General features: G+C 47.2%; 2 protein-coding genes across 2 annotated transcripts in view; one reads left to right on the top strand and one right to left on the bottom strand.

Moving 5' to 3' along the window:
* LOC139578569 (sec1 family domain-containing protein 2-like) overlaps positions 1 to 6,051 on the top strand; it is a 164,827-nt gene extending 158,776 nt beyond the window's left edge. Inside the window, exons 8-9 of the mRNA XM_071406357.1 lie at positions 1,556 to 1,675; positions 5,496 to 6,051. Coding sequence (XP_071262458.1) covers positions 1,556 to 1,675; positions 5,496 to 5,588 — 213 coding nt within the window. The 3' untranslated portion in view covers positions 5,589 to 6,051. The remainder of the gene's footprint in view (positions 1 to 1,555; positions 1,676 to 5,495) is intronic.
* A 1,180-nt stretch (positions 6,052 to 7,231) lies between these two features.
* Positions 7,232 to 9,753, bottom strand: LOC139578570 (ras-like protein family member 11B). Its single transcript, XM_071406358.1, has 3 exons — positions 9,467 to 9,753; positions 9,188 to 9,324; positions 7,232 to 8,514 (listed from the first exon to the last, which is right to left on the bottom strand). Exons 1-3 carry the CDS (start codon positions 9,576 to 9,578, stop codon positions 8,014 to 8,016), a joined length of 750 nt encoding a protein of 249 aa, XP_071262459.1. The 5' UTR covers positions 9,579 to 9,753; the 3' UTR covers positions 7,232 to 8,013.
* Between the last annotated feature and the right edge of the window lie 5,528 nt (positions 9,754 to 15,281).

The raw sequence follows: 15,281 nt of genomic DNA, 5'->3' as shown, positions 1-15,281 counted from the left end.
TCAGTATTCACTCAATTAACCATGTCAGAGCCCTGACCTCCAGTGGGCCCCCATTGATGAATTTTGTCACTCTCACCTCAGATATCATTAACATGTGTAGAATTGTAGAAATGAGCTTTAAAACTGCAAAAACATCTCTGCCCCATGGCAAAATGAGTAGAATTTCATGAAATGTGGCAGGGTACACACATACCCAGGTACACACCCCCTTGGGGGGGGCAACCAAATCCCGCTTAGGACCCCCAAAAAGACTAGAACCAGCCCTGAAAACAATCTTCTTCAACTACCATGAAAATACTTTTAAACAGCTGAAGCAAGTCACACAAGTTTACTTCATGTAAAATTACATTTCTAATTTGGTTGATATTATGTTCACTTCGCTTTCCTTCTCTTCTCTTCCCTTTCTCTTCATACCCCCCCCCCCCCCCCCTCTCACTTATACACATGTATCCAACACTTGGTTGTTGCTAGAGTACAGTGGGTGTGTGTTACCTGATGGAGGGCAGGTGTTCATACCTCTTTAATGATGCACATGTAGATGCTGTGTTTTTGTCTGCTGTTCTGTGTGTGCTGGTATAGCTAATACACAAATGCATGCACCCGCATACAAAGACTCATACAAAATGAACACAAAGACCCATACCCATCTGACCTACAACATTGCACACACATGTTCAGTCTCACATCCACACAAATATTTAAATGTAAACACACACACTCATATATACACGCTACCTACTCTGAGACACATGTTGAGCCAGCACAGGCAAACAGCCCTGATGCACATGTCAGGCCATGCAGGACCAGTCCCGCCCCCCTGCAGCTTTGATTGTACGGTTATTATTCGAAGACTGCAGATGTGACCTTGACGCCGCTTCCCAGCCAATAGAGCACAGCCATTATCCATAGGCCAACCAATCACACACAGCACGCTCACCAGACCCTCTGACTCACACTCATGTACAAATCCGTGTATGTCTGGAATGAGTGTTGTTTAAAGCCTTCGACTGAATAGTGCATTCTGACCACTGTGTTGGGCAGTGACTCAGACCAGAGAGAGGAGAGACTGAAGGACAGAAGGGGAGGCCCACTGGGCACATACATCGGTTTAATGTCTCGTTTTGATTTACATTTGGTTGAGTTGTCAACTATTGTGAATGAAATCAACACAAAATTGCAATGTCATTTGATCTAGGTAAAACGTTAGGTAAAGAAAAGACAAAATGCCCTCCTTACGTTGGTAGCTTTTAGCAAATCCCATGAGTTTTCCACTTTGACTCAGTCATCACATAGAAATTACGTGGGGAAAACGTTGATTCAACCAGTTTTTGCCCAGGGGGTAGTGACATATAGAGAGACAGAGAGAGGAAGAGAGAGAGTGAGTCAGTTTATGCTGAACTGTAATCTGGCTCCACAGATCAGAGTTTGTCTTCAGAGTTTCTGCTCACCAACCATAACATAACCTTCAATTATGTTATGGTTAGCTTGTTCCGTTCAAATTACATGAGCTAATTCTGTCGTGTTCTTTTTATCCCAATCCCTAACCCCGCTCTAGGTGAGCCGGCCACACCCCAGCGACCACGGCCTGCTTTTTCTCTTCCTGGTGGGAGGAGTCACTCCCTCTGAGCTCCGCCTGATCCGCGAGGTAGTCTCCGCCCACAAGCCGGGCACACAGGTGAGAGACCCCGGCTTGCTGCTCTTAACTTATCTGGGAGAGCTTGTGTCAAACAAACAACACAGAGAGAGAGGGGTTGGAGAGAGAGAGGGAGGGATTGGAGAGAGGGAGGGAGGGATTGGAGAGAGGGAGGGAGGGATTGGAGAGAGGGAGGGAGGGATTGGAGAGAGGGGGGGAGGGATTGGAGAGAGGGAGGGAGGGATTGGAGAGAGGGAGGGAGGGATTGGAGAGAGGGGGGGAGGGATTGGAGAGAGGGAGGGAGGGATTGGAGAGAGGGAGGGATTGGAGAGAGGGAGTGAGGGATTGGAGAGAGGGGGGGAGGGATTGGAGAGAGGGAGTGAGGGATTGGAGAGAGGGAGGAAGGGATTTGAGGGGGGGGGGATTGGAGAGAGGGAGGGAGGGAGGGATTGGAGAGAGGGGGGGAGAGAGAGAGGAAGGGATTGGAGAGAGGGAGGGAGGGAGGGATTGGAGAGAGAGAGGAAGGGATTTGAGAGAGGGGGGAGGGATTGGAGAGAGGGAGAGAGGGGGGAGGGATTGGAGAGAGGGAGGGAGGGATTGGAGAGAGGGAGGGAGGGATTGAAGAGAGGGAGTGAGGGATTGGAGAGAGGGATTGGAGAGAGAGAGGGAGGGATTGGAGAGAGGGAGTGAGGGATTGGAGAGGGGGGGATTGGAGAGAGGGAGTGAGGGATTGGAGAGAGGGAGTGAGGGATTGGAGAGAGGAAGTGAGGGATTGGAGAGAGGGGGGAGGGATTGGAGTGAGGGATTGGAGAGAGGGAGTGAGGGATTGGAGAGAGGAAGTGAGGGATTGGAGAGAGGGGGGAGGGATTGGAGTGAGGGATTGGAGAGAGGGAGTGAGGGATTGGAGAGAGGGAGTGAGGGATTGGAGAGAGGGGGGATGGATTGGAGAGAGGGAGGGAGGGATTGGAGAGAGGGAGGGAGGGATTGGAGAGAGGGAGTGAGGGATTGGAGAGAGGGAGGGAGGGATTGGAGAGAGAGAGGGAGGGATTGGAGAGAGAGGGGGAGGGATTGGAGAGAGGGAGGGATTGGAGAGAGGGAGGGATTGGAGAGAGGGAGGGAGGGATTGCAGAGAGGGAGGGAGGGATTGGAGAGAGGGAGGGAGGTATTGGAGAGAGAGAGGGAGGGATTGGAGAGAGAGAGGGAGGGATTGGAGAGAGGGAGGGAGGGATTGGAGAGAGGGAGGGAGGGATTGGAGAGAGGGAGCGAGGGATTGGAGAGAAAGAGGGAGAGGTTGGAGAGAGGGAGGGGAGGGGTTGGGGAGAGGGAGGGAGGGGAGGGGAGGGGTTGGGGAGAGGGAGGGAGGGGTTGGAGAGGGGGGTGGGGTTGGAGAGAGGGAGGGAGGGAGGGATTGGAGAGAGGGGGGAGAGAGAGAGGAAGGGATTGGAGAGAGGGAGGGAGGGAGGGATTGGAGAGAGAGAGGAAGGGATTTGAGAGAGGGGGGAGGGATTGGAGAGAGGGAGAGAGGGGGGAGGGATTGGAGAGAGGGAGGGAGGGATTGGAGAGAGGGAGGGAGGGATTGAAGAGAGGGAGTGAGGGATTGGAGAGAGGGATTGGAGAGAGAGAGGGAGGGATTGGAGAGAGGGAGTGAGGGATTGGAGAGGGGGGGATTGGAGAGAGGGAGTGAGGGATTGGAGAGAGGGAGTGAGGGATTGGAGAGAGGAAGTGAGGGATTGGAGAGAGGGGGGAGGGATTGGAGTGAGGGATTGGAGAGAGGGAGTGAGGGATTGGAGAGAGGAAGTGAGGGATTGGAGAGAGGGGGGAGGGATTGGAGTGAGGGATTGGAGAGAGGGAGTGAGGGATTGGAGAGAGGGAGTGAGGGATTGGAGAGAGGGAGTGAGGGATTGGAGAGAGGGAGGGAGGGATTGGAGAGAGAGAGGGAGGGATTGGAGAGAGAGGGGGAGGGATTGGAGAGAGGGAGGGATTGGAGAGAGGGAGGGATTGGAGAGAGGGAGGGAGGGATTGGAGAGAGGGAGGGAGGGATTGGAGAGAGAGAGGGAGGGATTGGAGAGAGAGAGGGAGGGATTGGAGAGAGGGAGGGAGGGATTGGAGAGAGGGAGGGAGGGATTGGAGAGAGGGAGCGAGGGATTGGAGAGAAAGAGGGAGAGGTTGGAGAGAGGGAGGGGAGGGGAGGGGTTGGGGAGAGGGAGGGAGGGAGGGGAGGGGAGGGGTTGGGGAGAGGGAGGGAGGGAGGGAGGGAGGGGTTGGAGAGGGGGGTGGGGTTGGAGAGAGAGAGGAAGGGATTGGAGAGAGGGAGGGAGGGATTGGAGAGAGGGAGGGAGGGAGGGATTGGAGAGAGGGAGCGAGGGATTGGAGAGAGAGAGGGAGAGGTTGGAGAGAGGGGGGGGGGGGGGTTGGAGAGAGGGGAGGGGTTGAAGAGAGGGAGGGAGGGATTGGAGAGAGAGAGGGAGGCTGATGTAAATGGATCAAAGGAGAGGAGATGTGAGAGGCCAGGTGCAGACTACGCTGCTGTGGTATTGATGTGTTGTTTAGGCTACAGCTCTCCAGGTTGTGGCTCAGTGTCGTTACATAACACTCTGTGATGGGTTTGTCATCAGAGTCTGAGGGACATATCAAAAGAGGAACCTGAGCAGAAAATGCAGCGAGAAGCAGGGAGGGGGCGACCACAAAAATCTGGGTGCTGAGTTGACGATGTTCCTTCATCTGCCCTGGAAGAAAGTCAAGAGTAGCTAGATATTATATAACCCGACAAACACACACACACACACACACACACACACACACACACACACACACACACACACACACACACACACACACACACACACACACACACACACACACACAATGACCCATATCCTCAGGTGACAGACAATGGATAGTGCAGCGGTAAAAGGAAATCCTGTTATATAGACACGTACAGTAAGTGCCAAGCCATTGTGTGTGTTTGGCTGTTTTGAGTGTGGTAATGCATCTCAACCACATGCTAAACATCAGTGTGTATTGTACATTGTGTGTACATGCTTAGTGAACTGTGTGCCAGTGTAGTGCAGTACAGTCTAATCCGTGGCTAGCTGTGCTAATGAAATGGATGTATAATGGAGTTCAGAGGGGATGAAAGGCCTGAGCAGCATCAAAGCCTGATGAATAAATGAATACATCTCGAATCAGAACAACAGAAGAGACGCTCTTACTGTACTGTAGGACCCTCATCCTGAAGCCAGCAGCCCACACACAGTCTGACCTCAGCCCACATACTCTGACCCCAACCCATTCAGGCTGCTCCGTCTGTCTGCCTTTAGTAGTGTTCTGATCAAGGCTGGCTTCCAGGAACATAGAGGTCATCTAAGGACTTGGTCATGAAATAACCCAGATTTAAATGCAGTCAGACAATAGTTTTGTTTGGATTAATCAAATCCAGTTCAAAATGAATAGCCTGGATTTGCTTAATGTCTAAACTGAGTCATTGGGTCATATACTGAATGTGGACAGAAGGTGCAATAAACGTAATCTCTATGTAAATCCATTTGCATTATTTTAATTGAGAGATTGTTGCGCCTTCTATGTACATTCAGCATCTGCTTATTTTAAGTAGGACGTTTTCTCCAGTTGTCTGAACCAATTTACAATTGGCTCATTCATCCCCCTCCTCTCCCCTGTAACTATTCCCCAGGTCGTTGCTGCAAATGAGAATGTGTTCTCAGTCAACTTACCTGGTAAAATAACGGTAAAATAAATAAAAAATAAAAAATGGTCTGAACACACAGCAACTGTTGTTTTTCTCCTTTGCTGATGTAGCCACTGGCCAGTCTGACTCTCCCTGTCTGTCTGCGCTTGTTCCCAGGTGCTGGTCCTCTCCACCAGACTGTTGAGACCCACAGACGTCCCCGAGCTGCTCTTCACCACCCAAAGACTGGTGCCAGATATTGGTGTGTGAGCACAGAAAAAGGATCACACACACACTCCACCAACACCTACCGCTCTTACGGTGTGGACAGGAGAAATGAGAGGCTCCAGTGAGATTGTGTGGTTTGGTAATGGAGTCGTGGGTGTGGTGAGCAGAGGTGGAGGTTTATGAATTCGACTACAGGAAAAAACAGATGATCTACTTAGGCTTTTTTCAAAGGCATTCCCAAATGTTTACTTCAGTTGTGTTACGTTAGAGTCCTCTCCCTTCCCTTGTACTCCCCAAATCATGTTGTAAGTCAACACTTAGGTACCTATGGATTCTCTTATTCCAAACTGTACAGAATGTAAACGTGATCCAATCTGGTGTAATCTGGTCTCGAAGCTCAACGCCAAACAGACAGATGACATTCAAATCAAGTTACTTCAATACATGTTTTGTTTTACATTCCATCTGAATACGTTGAATAAATCTTGTATATTTGTGAAACTCATCCATGTGAAATGGAAAGTTCTTGAATGCTAGTTGGTTAGTGTGTGTGTGTGTTGTAGGGTTGTTCTGGCTGTGGCACTAACTGAAGTGCGAACAGTCCTATAGTATGTGTGAGCTCATTAGAGGTGAGAGTGTGAAGTAACGTGAGGCGTCCTGGTGTTGGTGTGTCAACAACCAGCCGTTCAGTATGCAGAGGAGAGCAGCGAGAATTAGAGCCATGTCTCTATGCACATTACAACCCTGACCTGACACCAAACATACATCACCCCCTCTGTGACATCACAATAATACTGTTGTGTGGTGGCTGTGATATTTGTTGCCCTGACAATGACATGATCAGTCATGTTGTAATCCTGACGTTCACACAACCACCTCAATGCTATCACAGCTGTCCTGTCAGTCACACTGCCCACCTTCCTGTGACATCATAGTAAGACAATGGTGGTGCTCAGTTGTAGCTGTCATGTTAGAGGACAATTAGGCTACTTTTGAACCTTATATTCATTATCTGCAGCACCAAACCAGTGTACGTGTGTGAAAACAGCTGGTTTCTATGATCTCTGGTTAAGATACAGGTCCTAAAAAATGCTTCTCTGACAGTAGGATTGAAAGTTGTGATTTTCAAAACCTGCAAAAAGTTTAGCCAGAGTGCTCCCCACAAATCGGTGTTTGAAAATCTGTTTAAATGTAATCCGTTAGAAAGAAATATATAGATTTAAAGTTCTACGAAATTTAGAAATGCGCTGTTTTCACTGAGATGGTGTAATTGCCCTTTAAAGATCTGTATCTATGGATGAGTCAAACAGCCGTCACACTGTTATTTTGTGCATTCTACACCCACTGCTGTGGTAGAATAGAACATGGATTATACTTTAATAGCCTTCCTCCCACTTAGATGGTATATGCTAATTCTGTGGAGCCAGTCATTGATCAACCAGTCTTCTCACGAGTTTCAGAATACTCTGTGGAGTTAAGAGATGGGGCGTGATTGAGTCTTAGGCCAGGCTGTTCCTAAACCTGGGACATGTTATTGTTCAAAAATGGCTTCATTGTAAATAGTGTATGCACACAGACCCTCCCCTATAATCCAAGTCTGTGTGTACCTGGTTCAAACCTGGCCTGTATAAAAGTATGTCGTGTATTTTACTCAAGAGGTTATAGTCAGAAGACAAGAGTCGTCATGAATTCTATCATTTTATTTTCAGAAGTATAACAAATAAATAAGTAAGCCATTTGGCTTTCTTAAAGTGCATCACAGAAACCCAACACCCCAGTGTCCAATCTATGCTGCCCCACAGTGATCCTGCCTTCCTCTCATAGTTCGACCATGATGTGCAAAATGATGGTTGCCTGCTGTACAAGGAATGCACTGGGGAACTGGAGATAATGACAGACGAGAAATGTAACAGTGAAAACACAGCGCGCTGACTCAAGTGCTTGGCGTGTCTGACAATGAGTGTTCTCTCAGCATTGCCAAGCAGAGTGCAGCCTGAACAAAAAAAGTCACAATAACAGCTTTTTTTTTATTTATTCTGTGCAGTGTCCTTCACGGCTTTTGTTGCCAGGAGAAGATATGAGATAGTGTTCACACGTGGAGTATCTGGGCTTCATTCAGCTCAAGGACAGCTTCCCTCTTTGTCCCTTCTGGTGGGCTGACATACCAACACCTCCCAGCTGCTGTCTCATAGCAGACGTCAGTGAACAGTCTCAGACAGGACAGGAGTGACGGTGGCAAACAGGCTGACACCTGTCCACCCCACTGGTCATTTCCGCTGTCAGAGTGAACATGGGTCAGAGTTGAGCCTCCATTTTGTCTCTGCTGCTCATCGCAAGTCAGGCTGCTCCAGCCATATTGAGAAGTCACAAACAAGGCACAGGAATCTTCTCTGCCCTCTATTCTCCTCAATTTATTTCCAGTAGCCACTCTGGACCACGTTGTGTAGTAGACGAACCCAAGTCCTTCTCACACAGAGGTGACAGTCCTGACTTTAGCCGACAGGGCCTGCTTGAAGCGCCTCTTCAGGTCCTGCATGTTGGGGGACTTGGGCCTGGGGATAAGGGGTGAGCGTCCCTTCTTCTCAGCCGCGCCGCTGGAGGTGGTGTGGGAGGACAGAGAGGCTGCGGGCTGCTGTTTGGCCATGTGGCAGCACAGCCTGTGGAAGGCTCCATGTACCTGGCTGTAGTCTTCGCTGGCTGACACCTCGTAGAAGGAGCAGCCCAGCGCTGCCGCCAGCAGGGGGCCCTGCTCGGCATCCACCCGCCTCATATGCAGCAGGTCCGCCTTATTGGCCAGAAGGATGACAGGTGGCACGTGGGCCCCACCCGCTCGGGCCACCAGCTGGTGCAACTGGCCAATCAGATCAAAGCTATGGCGGTCGGTCACAGAGTAGACCAGCACCACGGCATCGGCCCATTGGATGGAGCAGGTCACATGATCAGGGATGCTGAGGCCGTTACCCGTCAGCTGAGGAGACAAAAGGAGGAGATCATGGTTAGAGAACTGTTGCATTGGAACCCATTTGATGAACATTATATAATACACCCTGGACAGCTATGGGATTTAAATTGAGACCAGATCAAATATTCCCATCATTATGCAACAGGTCTGTTCTACTGAATGGAGTGCTGTAGTCTAGTCAGCCAGTGGGAGTAACTTAACTCCTCCTGCCCCAAGCCTACTCTCTCCTGTGGCTGCTGAGTGAGTGAAGGGGAACTAGGTGAGGTTGATTGAGGAGCCAGGAGTGGGGTATCATTTACCCCTGGCTCAGACATCCACTGAATAGAAATGGGAAATTAGAAGGCTAGACTACAAGTCTATGTACTTCAGTAATAAAAAACCTGCGGGTTTGGACCAAAGCCCAGACCAGGGAGGGAGGAACTCTACACAGAAATCTCAGAGACTTCTCATAGCCTACTAGAGTAATAGAACGACTGTAGATACTGATTGATGGTAGGATTAAATAATGATCTATTCCTAAAACAACCCTATACTGATCAGAAGCTAGCCTAAATGGAAGACTAGCCTAAATGGTGTTGATTTGTAGGCACGCACAAGCAGACGTCTCGAGCGTTCAATTCAAGCTGAGTGAGACGATTTTGGAAGAGTTTGTGTCGCAAAAGGCAGATGGTGAACTTACATCAACACCCGGCGTGTCCTGGACTTGGATGGCTACTTGCTCTCCTCCGTCCACCTGGACCTCTCTTGAATAAAGGTTTCCTGCGTTTCTCTCGTAGTCGCCGATGAAGCGCCTTGTTAGAAATCTTACTACCAGAGCTGGAAGAGAAGACGACCATAACATTAATCAAATGGTCTATGAATTTATAAATACATTTCTCAAATGCAGTTAACATAAACGAACAAGTTCAAACAGTAAAACAAAAAACTGTAGATAAGTCCAAATGATTTTTCAATGTACCTGTTTTTCCAACTCCGCTGCCCCCGATCACCGCTATTTTGATGTTCCCGTTGGACGGGCACTCTGGGGTCGCAAACTCCGCGATGGTTGACATGTTCTGGATCAGACGCATTTTTACTAAATCCTCGTTCAGTTTTCAAGATGATGCAAAAAATCTATTCAGCTCTGTCAAATTATGTTTCGTAAAATAGTTTGTAAATACCTAAAGTAAGCCCTTATAGCAGCTTCAGAAAACCACTCTCTTGTCCGCCGTTCCTTCCAAACTGGAGCTGACTTTGTGAATACTGCAAGATGTGAAAGCCCGTTGGATTTATAGTGCCAAAGAAATGGTCAATGCTGATTGGCTAGTGGCAACAGCAGGCTCTCTCGGCACCCTGCCTCCTTTCACGTGGATCCGGGAGCCAAACACAAGGAGAAAAAGACTGTAACTACCAATTGGATACCACGAAATTGTGGAGAAAAAGTGGCAAAAAAATAAATAAAAAGAATGCCCCGTGCAACAAACAGGTGGGTCAGTTCTTAACAAAACATAATTTCGTATACAGAATAAGCCTTAATAGCTACTGTAGAGGGACTGGGGCGCTGGGAATTGACCAGATATATGACATTTTATAATACCCAAAACACGTGAAAAAATGGTGAATGAGATTATAGTATAATTATTGATCCTCAATAGAAACCAAACTTATCGAAAAAGTTATTTGGGACTAAGTATAAGAAAAAAATAAGAATATAATGACCACGTGCACACAGATGCACATTGCACATCTGCAAGGAGAATCTAAAACATCACAGGTAAAGTGTGATCAAACGCACATCCTATAGTGGGGTGCAGGGCCGGAAAAAATTGTTATAAAAGTAATACAGCCCGCACACTCGTAAAGTCCACCACGTACCCTTATGAATAAACCCACAACATTTTGATCCTGCAAGCAGTGGCGGATTTAGGTATAGGCGACATGGGCAGCCAACCAAGGCGACATCTTTCGGGGGCAGCACGAGGCGCCGCACAAAAAATAATCGGAATGGTGACATTGGCGCTATCGGTTTTCTATCGCACATTTGCGCATCACGTCAATGATATCATGTCACCGTGTGGGACTGAAGGTCAATTAACCTTGTCGGAGTGGGCGCCCTGATTCTAGTTGCCTGGGAAGGTCTCCCACTCAGAAATACGAGATGGGGAGGGGGGCGGGAGTAGGTTGACCTCAGGTCTCCCCACTGGAAGCCCGAGGTAGGGGAAGCGGGGAATCTATCAAATAGCGCACCTCTAACATTGTACAGTACTAATGCAATTAGTACAATCAGTCACACTACAAAATGCTACCAAATAAACTACAATTCATTCATAATACTGTGAATATATAGTTTCACAGACATATTGTTGCATTTTTTTCTGGTTTGTTCGAAATCGGGTCGCCCAGGGAGCCATACAAGCTAGAACTGCCTGCAAGGATCTTCGTGTTTATTAATAAAGGAGCGTGGTGGAGTTAATGAGTGTGCAGGCCTCTGTTTCTAAAATATCACAGTACATAGGCTACACAGGATAGTAGAAAGGTATTTGTTTTACAGTTGTCCTATTTAGAGACTCATTGGCTGTACTTGTCTGTATAAAACATGCACACAAACATCCCGGTCTTTTGTGTCTGACAGTGTGCATGTGCAAAAGTACTGAGAAGATAGCTGTCGTTTCAGTGGCAGCCATCCCTAGTTGTGTGAATGGAATATAACCAGACCCTTTGTAGGCTACTCCATGGAGTATTGTTGTGAAATAGATCCATGCTGGTGGTGGTAGGTAATGGAAGCAGTCAGACATGCTCTTACATGTCCTCAGCCCTCTGCACAGGGGGTTGATGTTCTCTAAACGGAACCCCACACACGCCTATCAGACCCCATGCAAACACACAGAGGTGTGAAAGTTGTCTGGCTGACACCTAACTCGAAGTCTTCCTGACTTCAGAGTCTGGAAAGGCTCCGTGATGTTGTAGGCAAGATGCGTCTATAATGATGGGGGCTGTGGTTTTTAACTGATTGGTTCTTCGGTGTCTTTCTCACTCAAATACTAACCTAAGGTAGAAGGCTCAAACACCCACATGGACAGCCACACAAAGGCCCGAGCGCAGCCCCCTTCCAATACAACTGTTGGATTTTCAAATCCTAACAACGAGATGCCGCAATCCCCTAGGGAGAAAAAAAGTTTGACAGAACCAATCAAAGCTCAAGCCGACTTCTGTGCGAATACTGCATTAACAACGGACTCCTGTCCAGACCAGTGTGTCACAGCTCTCCCTCACTGTGTACCACGTGAGTCGTGGCAGCCCCCTACCTCCTCAATTATTTACAACCCTCAATTCACAGCAGAGCACTTAAATATTTCCAGAAACAAAGTATACCGAACAAAAATATAAACGCAACATGTAAAGTGTTGGTCCTATGTTTCATGAGCTGAAATAAAAGATCCCAGAAATGTTCCATTTGCTTATGTCTGCAGCTTGTGCAGCAGCAGGAGTGTAGGTGCCTGTGGTGACAGAGCAGTGATTCAAAAGAAAGCATTTTGTCGGTCTTTATTGTTTCTACTACAATTACTGCTGTTGAATAACCTACTTCTCTTTTTTAACCTATTCCTTTTCTTTGCCCCACTTTAATATGTATCCCTCTCTCCCTTCACCCACAAGCCCTCTCCCCCCCCCATCTTTCATCCGCTTTCATGCGTCTGCCTCTTGAGGTATGTTGGCAGCCGGTCGTAGACTGATTATGGCCTGGTATGTCTTTTTTATAAGAGCCCTGATGACAGGCGAGGGCACTCATATATAAAATGAATGCCTAGGATTCATCAGCAGACAGGTCCCTGCTAGCTGCACAGCACAGCATGTCACCAGCCCTCCCACAGCCCAGCTCACCACATCACAAACACCCAGCCCCCAGTGCCTCATAGGATGGGCGTGTGTTTACCATGCCCATAACCAGCTTGTTCAGGGGTGTCCTTTGTACTGGTGAGTGATCTGCAACTTAGCACTGTCACAATAACGGCTTCGTAATTGTAGCTGCAATATTTATGCTGGTGATATAGAAATCTCTGCACCCAGAACCAAATTGTTTAAGAACGCTGGCCACTGGTCAGCTAATGTTAAGGCAGTCACGAGAGACAGAGGTTGATTGTACTTTTGTACTTTTATGACTGTGCCATGGCTACAGCTACTTTATTATGCCATGATGGTGACACACTCCTCAGCTTCTATCCCCCTCTAACCTCCCCCCATACCGAGCTCGGTGTTCACCGCCATGTCCAAGGTGTTGCGTTAGCAGCTCTAGGTGCCTGTTAGCCTAATGAAGGGCCGGTGATATTCCCTCTTTAGCTCTATAAAGACAGATGTCCGATACGCTGTGAGCCTGTCATTCACATAGAGGTTTTAAGGTGTCGGGTCGTCCATCTATATAACATCTCACTGACGGCGTACAGCACGTGTCCTATTATGATATTCTGTGCATTGTTGATTGACAAAGGTAATTGATTGTGTTTTTCTGAATGTGGGTCATAAACCTTCCCATTATTGAGTGTAGGATATTGTGATACATACAACCTGGCAGTAAATCAATTGCTCCTCATTCTGATAGTTGTTGTTGTTACTGCGACAATGCATTTCAGTTTATGGTATTGTGTTAAGATCATGCGTGTGAATGAGCTCCCTCAGGTACATAGTGCTGCGTAGTTGTGCATTGGGTTGAAAGTTCCTTTTCACTGAGAGAGTGAAAGAGAAACACATACAAATAAATGTGAATATAAAGAGCAGACAATTAGCCAGAGAGAATAAACAAAGCGTGAGTAGAACAAGGAATCAACTAGGGATAGGGGTGTCACTCACACAGTGGTGACAACGGACGGCTAGAGGGGACAGAATGGGGGTGGTCTCTAGTTGGGGTGTGGACCCTCGAGGGGACAGGGGGCTTCCATGGAGCAGCAGGGGAGTGGCAGGGTAATTGGGCTTGTGGAGGGGACAGGGGGAGGGAGTGATGTGGGGGGTATTCTCAGAAGGATGTTTGTTGACACAGAGGTGAAGACTGATTTCCCGTGGTGGGGAATGGAAGTAGCCCGCCTCTTACACTCTCCCCAAAGAGGAGAGGCATTCATTAAGGCCATAGACTGGGTCTCAGTACACAAATGCAGTGATCTGGTGGACGGGGACAGTCTGACATGATGTCATGGTTTGGGTCACACCTGTTAAAGGAGCACTATGCAGAAATCGCTCCGCCATTTCCGGGTTGCTAAAATTCTAATAGTTTGCCTAATTTCTGTTTAAAACAAGCAAGTACAGTGTAGATAATCATTGTACCATGTACACTGCTGTGAAATATATTTTCCATAACCAAAAATATTGTATTTTCAGCTGTTTGAAGCTGGTGTACAAAACCGAAAGTAAAATACGCAAAAAAAAACGTACGAACAGGAAGCGTAGAAATGGCGCACATAGAACAGGTATACCGCTTCTTAGACCTGCTTTCAATGAGAATGACAGATCTATAACTCACATTGCTATATTAATTTGGTCGGGTCGCACAAAACGTTACATATTGCAGCTTTAAGTCTGGGTGAGGTATGATTTGTGTATCACAATATGGATGTTGGTGATATGCAAATCATCCGATTTCATCCCTCTCATGACAAAACAGAACATTTTCAAAATGGAAGCTGTGCCACTTAACTTAGCACTAGCAACACTCATATAGTAATTTTGTTAATTGTTGAAACTATTGAAGTATACGAAACGCTTCAGTCTGGTTTTAGACCCCATCATAGCACTGAGACTGCACGTAAGCTGGTAAATTACCTTTTAATGGCATCAGACCAAGGCTCTGCATCTGTCCTCGTGCTCCTAGACCTTAGTGCTGCTTTTGATACTATCGATCACCACACTCTTTTGGAGAGATTGGAAACCCAAATTGTTCTACACGGATAAGTTCTGGCCTGGTTTAGATCTTATCTGTCGGAAAGATATCAGTTTGTCTCTGTGGATGGTTTGTCCTCTGACAAATCAACTGTAAATTTCGGTGTTCCTCAAGGTTCCGTTTTAGGACCACTATTGTTTTCACTATATATTTTACCTCTTGGTGATGTCATTCGGAAATATAATGTTAACTTTCACTGCTATGCGGATGACACACAGCTGTACATTTCGATGAAACATGGTGAAGCCTCAAAATTGCCCTCCCTGGAAGCTTGTGTTTCATACATAAGGAAGTGGATGGCTGCAAATGTTGTACTTTTAAACTTTTAAACAGAGATGCTTGTTCAAGGTCCCAAGAAACAAAGAAATCTTCTGTTGAATCTGACAATTAATCTTACAGTCGTCTCAAATAAAACTGTGAAGGACCTCGGCGTTACTATGGACCCGGATCTCTCTTTTGGCGAACATATCAAGACTGATTCAAGGACAGCTTTTTTCCATCTACGTAACATTGCAAAAATCTGAAACTTTCTGTCCGAAAATGATGCAGAAAAATGTATCCATGCTTTTGTCACTTCTAGGTTAGACTACTGCAATGCTCTACTTTCCGACTACCCGGATAAAGCACTAAATAAACTTCAGTTAGTGCTAAACATGGCTGCTAGAATGTTGACTAGAACCCCCCAAAATTATTATATTACTCCAGTGCTAGCCTCTCTACACTGGCTTCCTGTTAAGTCAAAGGCTGATTTCAAGGTTTTACTGCTCACTTACAAAGCATTACATGGGCTCACTCCTACCTATCTTTCCGATTTGGTCCTGCCGTACATACCTACACGTACGCTACGATCACAAAACGCAGGCCTCCTTAC

The sequence above is a fragment of the Salvelinus alpinus genome, chromosome 6, assembly GCF_045679555.1.
Source record: "Salvelinus alpinus chromosome 6, SLU_Salpinus.1, whole genome shotgun sequence".
Lineage (NCBI taxonomy): Eukaryota > Metazoa > Chordata > Actinopteri > Salmoniformes > Salmonidae > Salvelinus > Salvelinus alpinus.
The sequence above is the reverse complement of the archived record's forward strand: the minus strand, read 5'-3'. Positions and strand labels throughout refer to the sequence as shown.

Coding starts and splice junctions, on each gene's coding strand:
- LOC139578570 (XM_071406358.1), bottom strand. CDS start 9,578: ATGCGTCTGATCCAGAACATGTCAACCATCGCGGAGTTTGCGACCCCA. Junction 9,325..9,466: donor CAGCGGAGTTGGAAAAACAG/GTACATTGAAAA, acceptor CTTCTCTTCCAG/CTCTGGTAGTAAGATTTCTA. Junction 8,515..9,187: donor AGGACACGCCGGGTGTTGAT/GTAAGTTCACCA, acceptor TTGTCTCCTCAG/CTGACGGGTAACGGCCTCAG.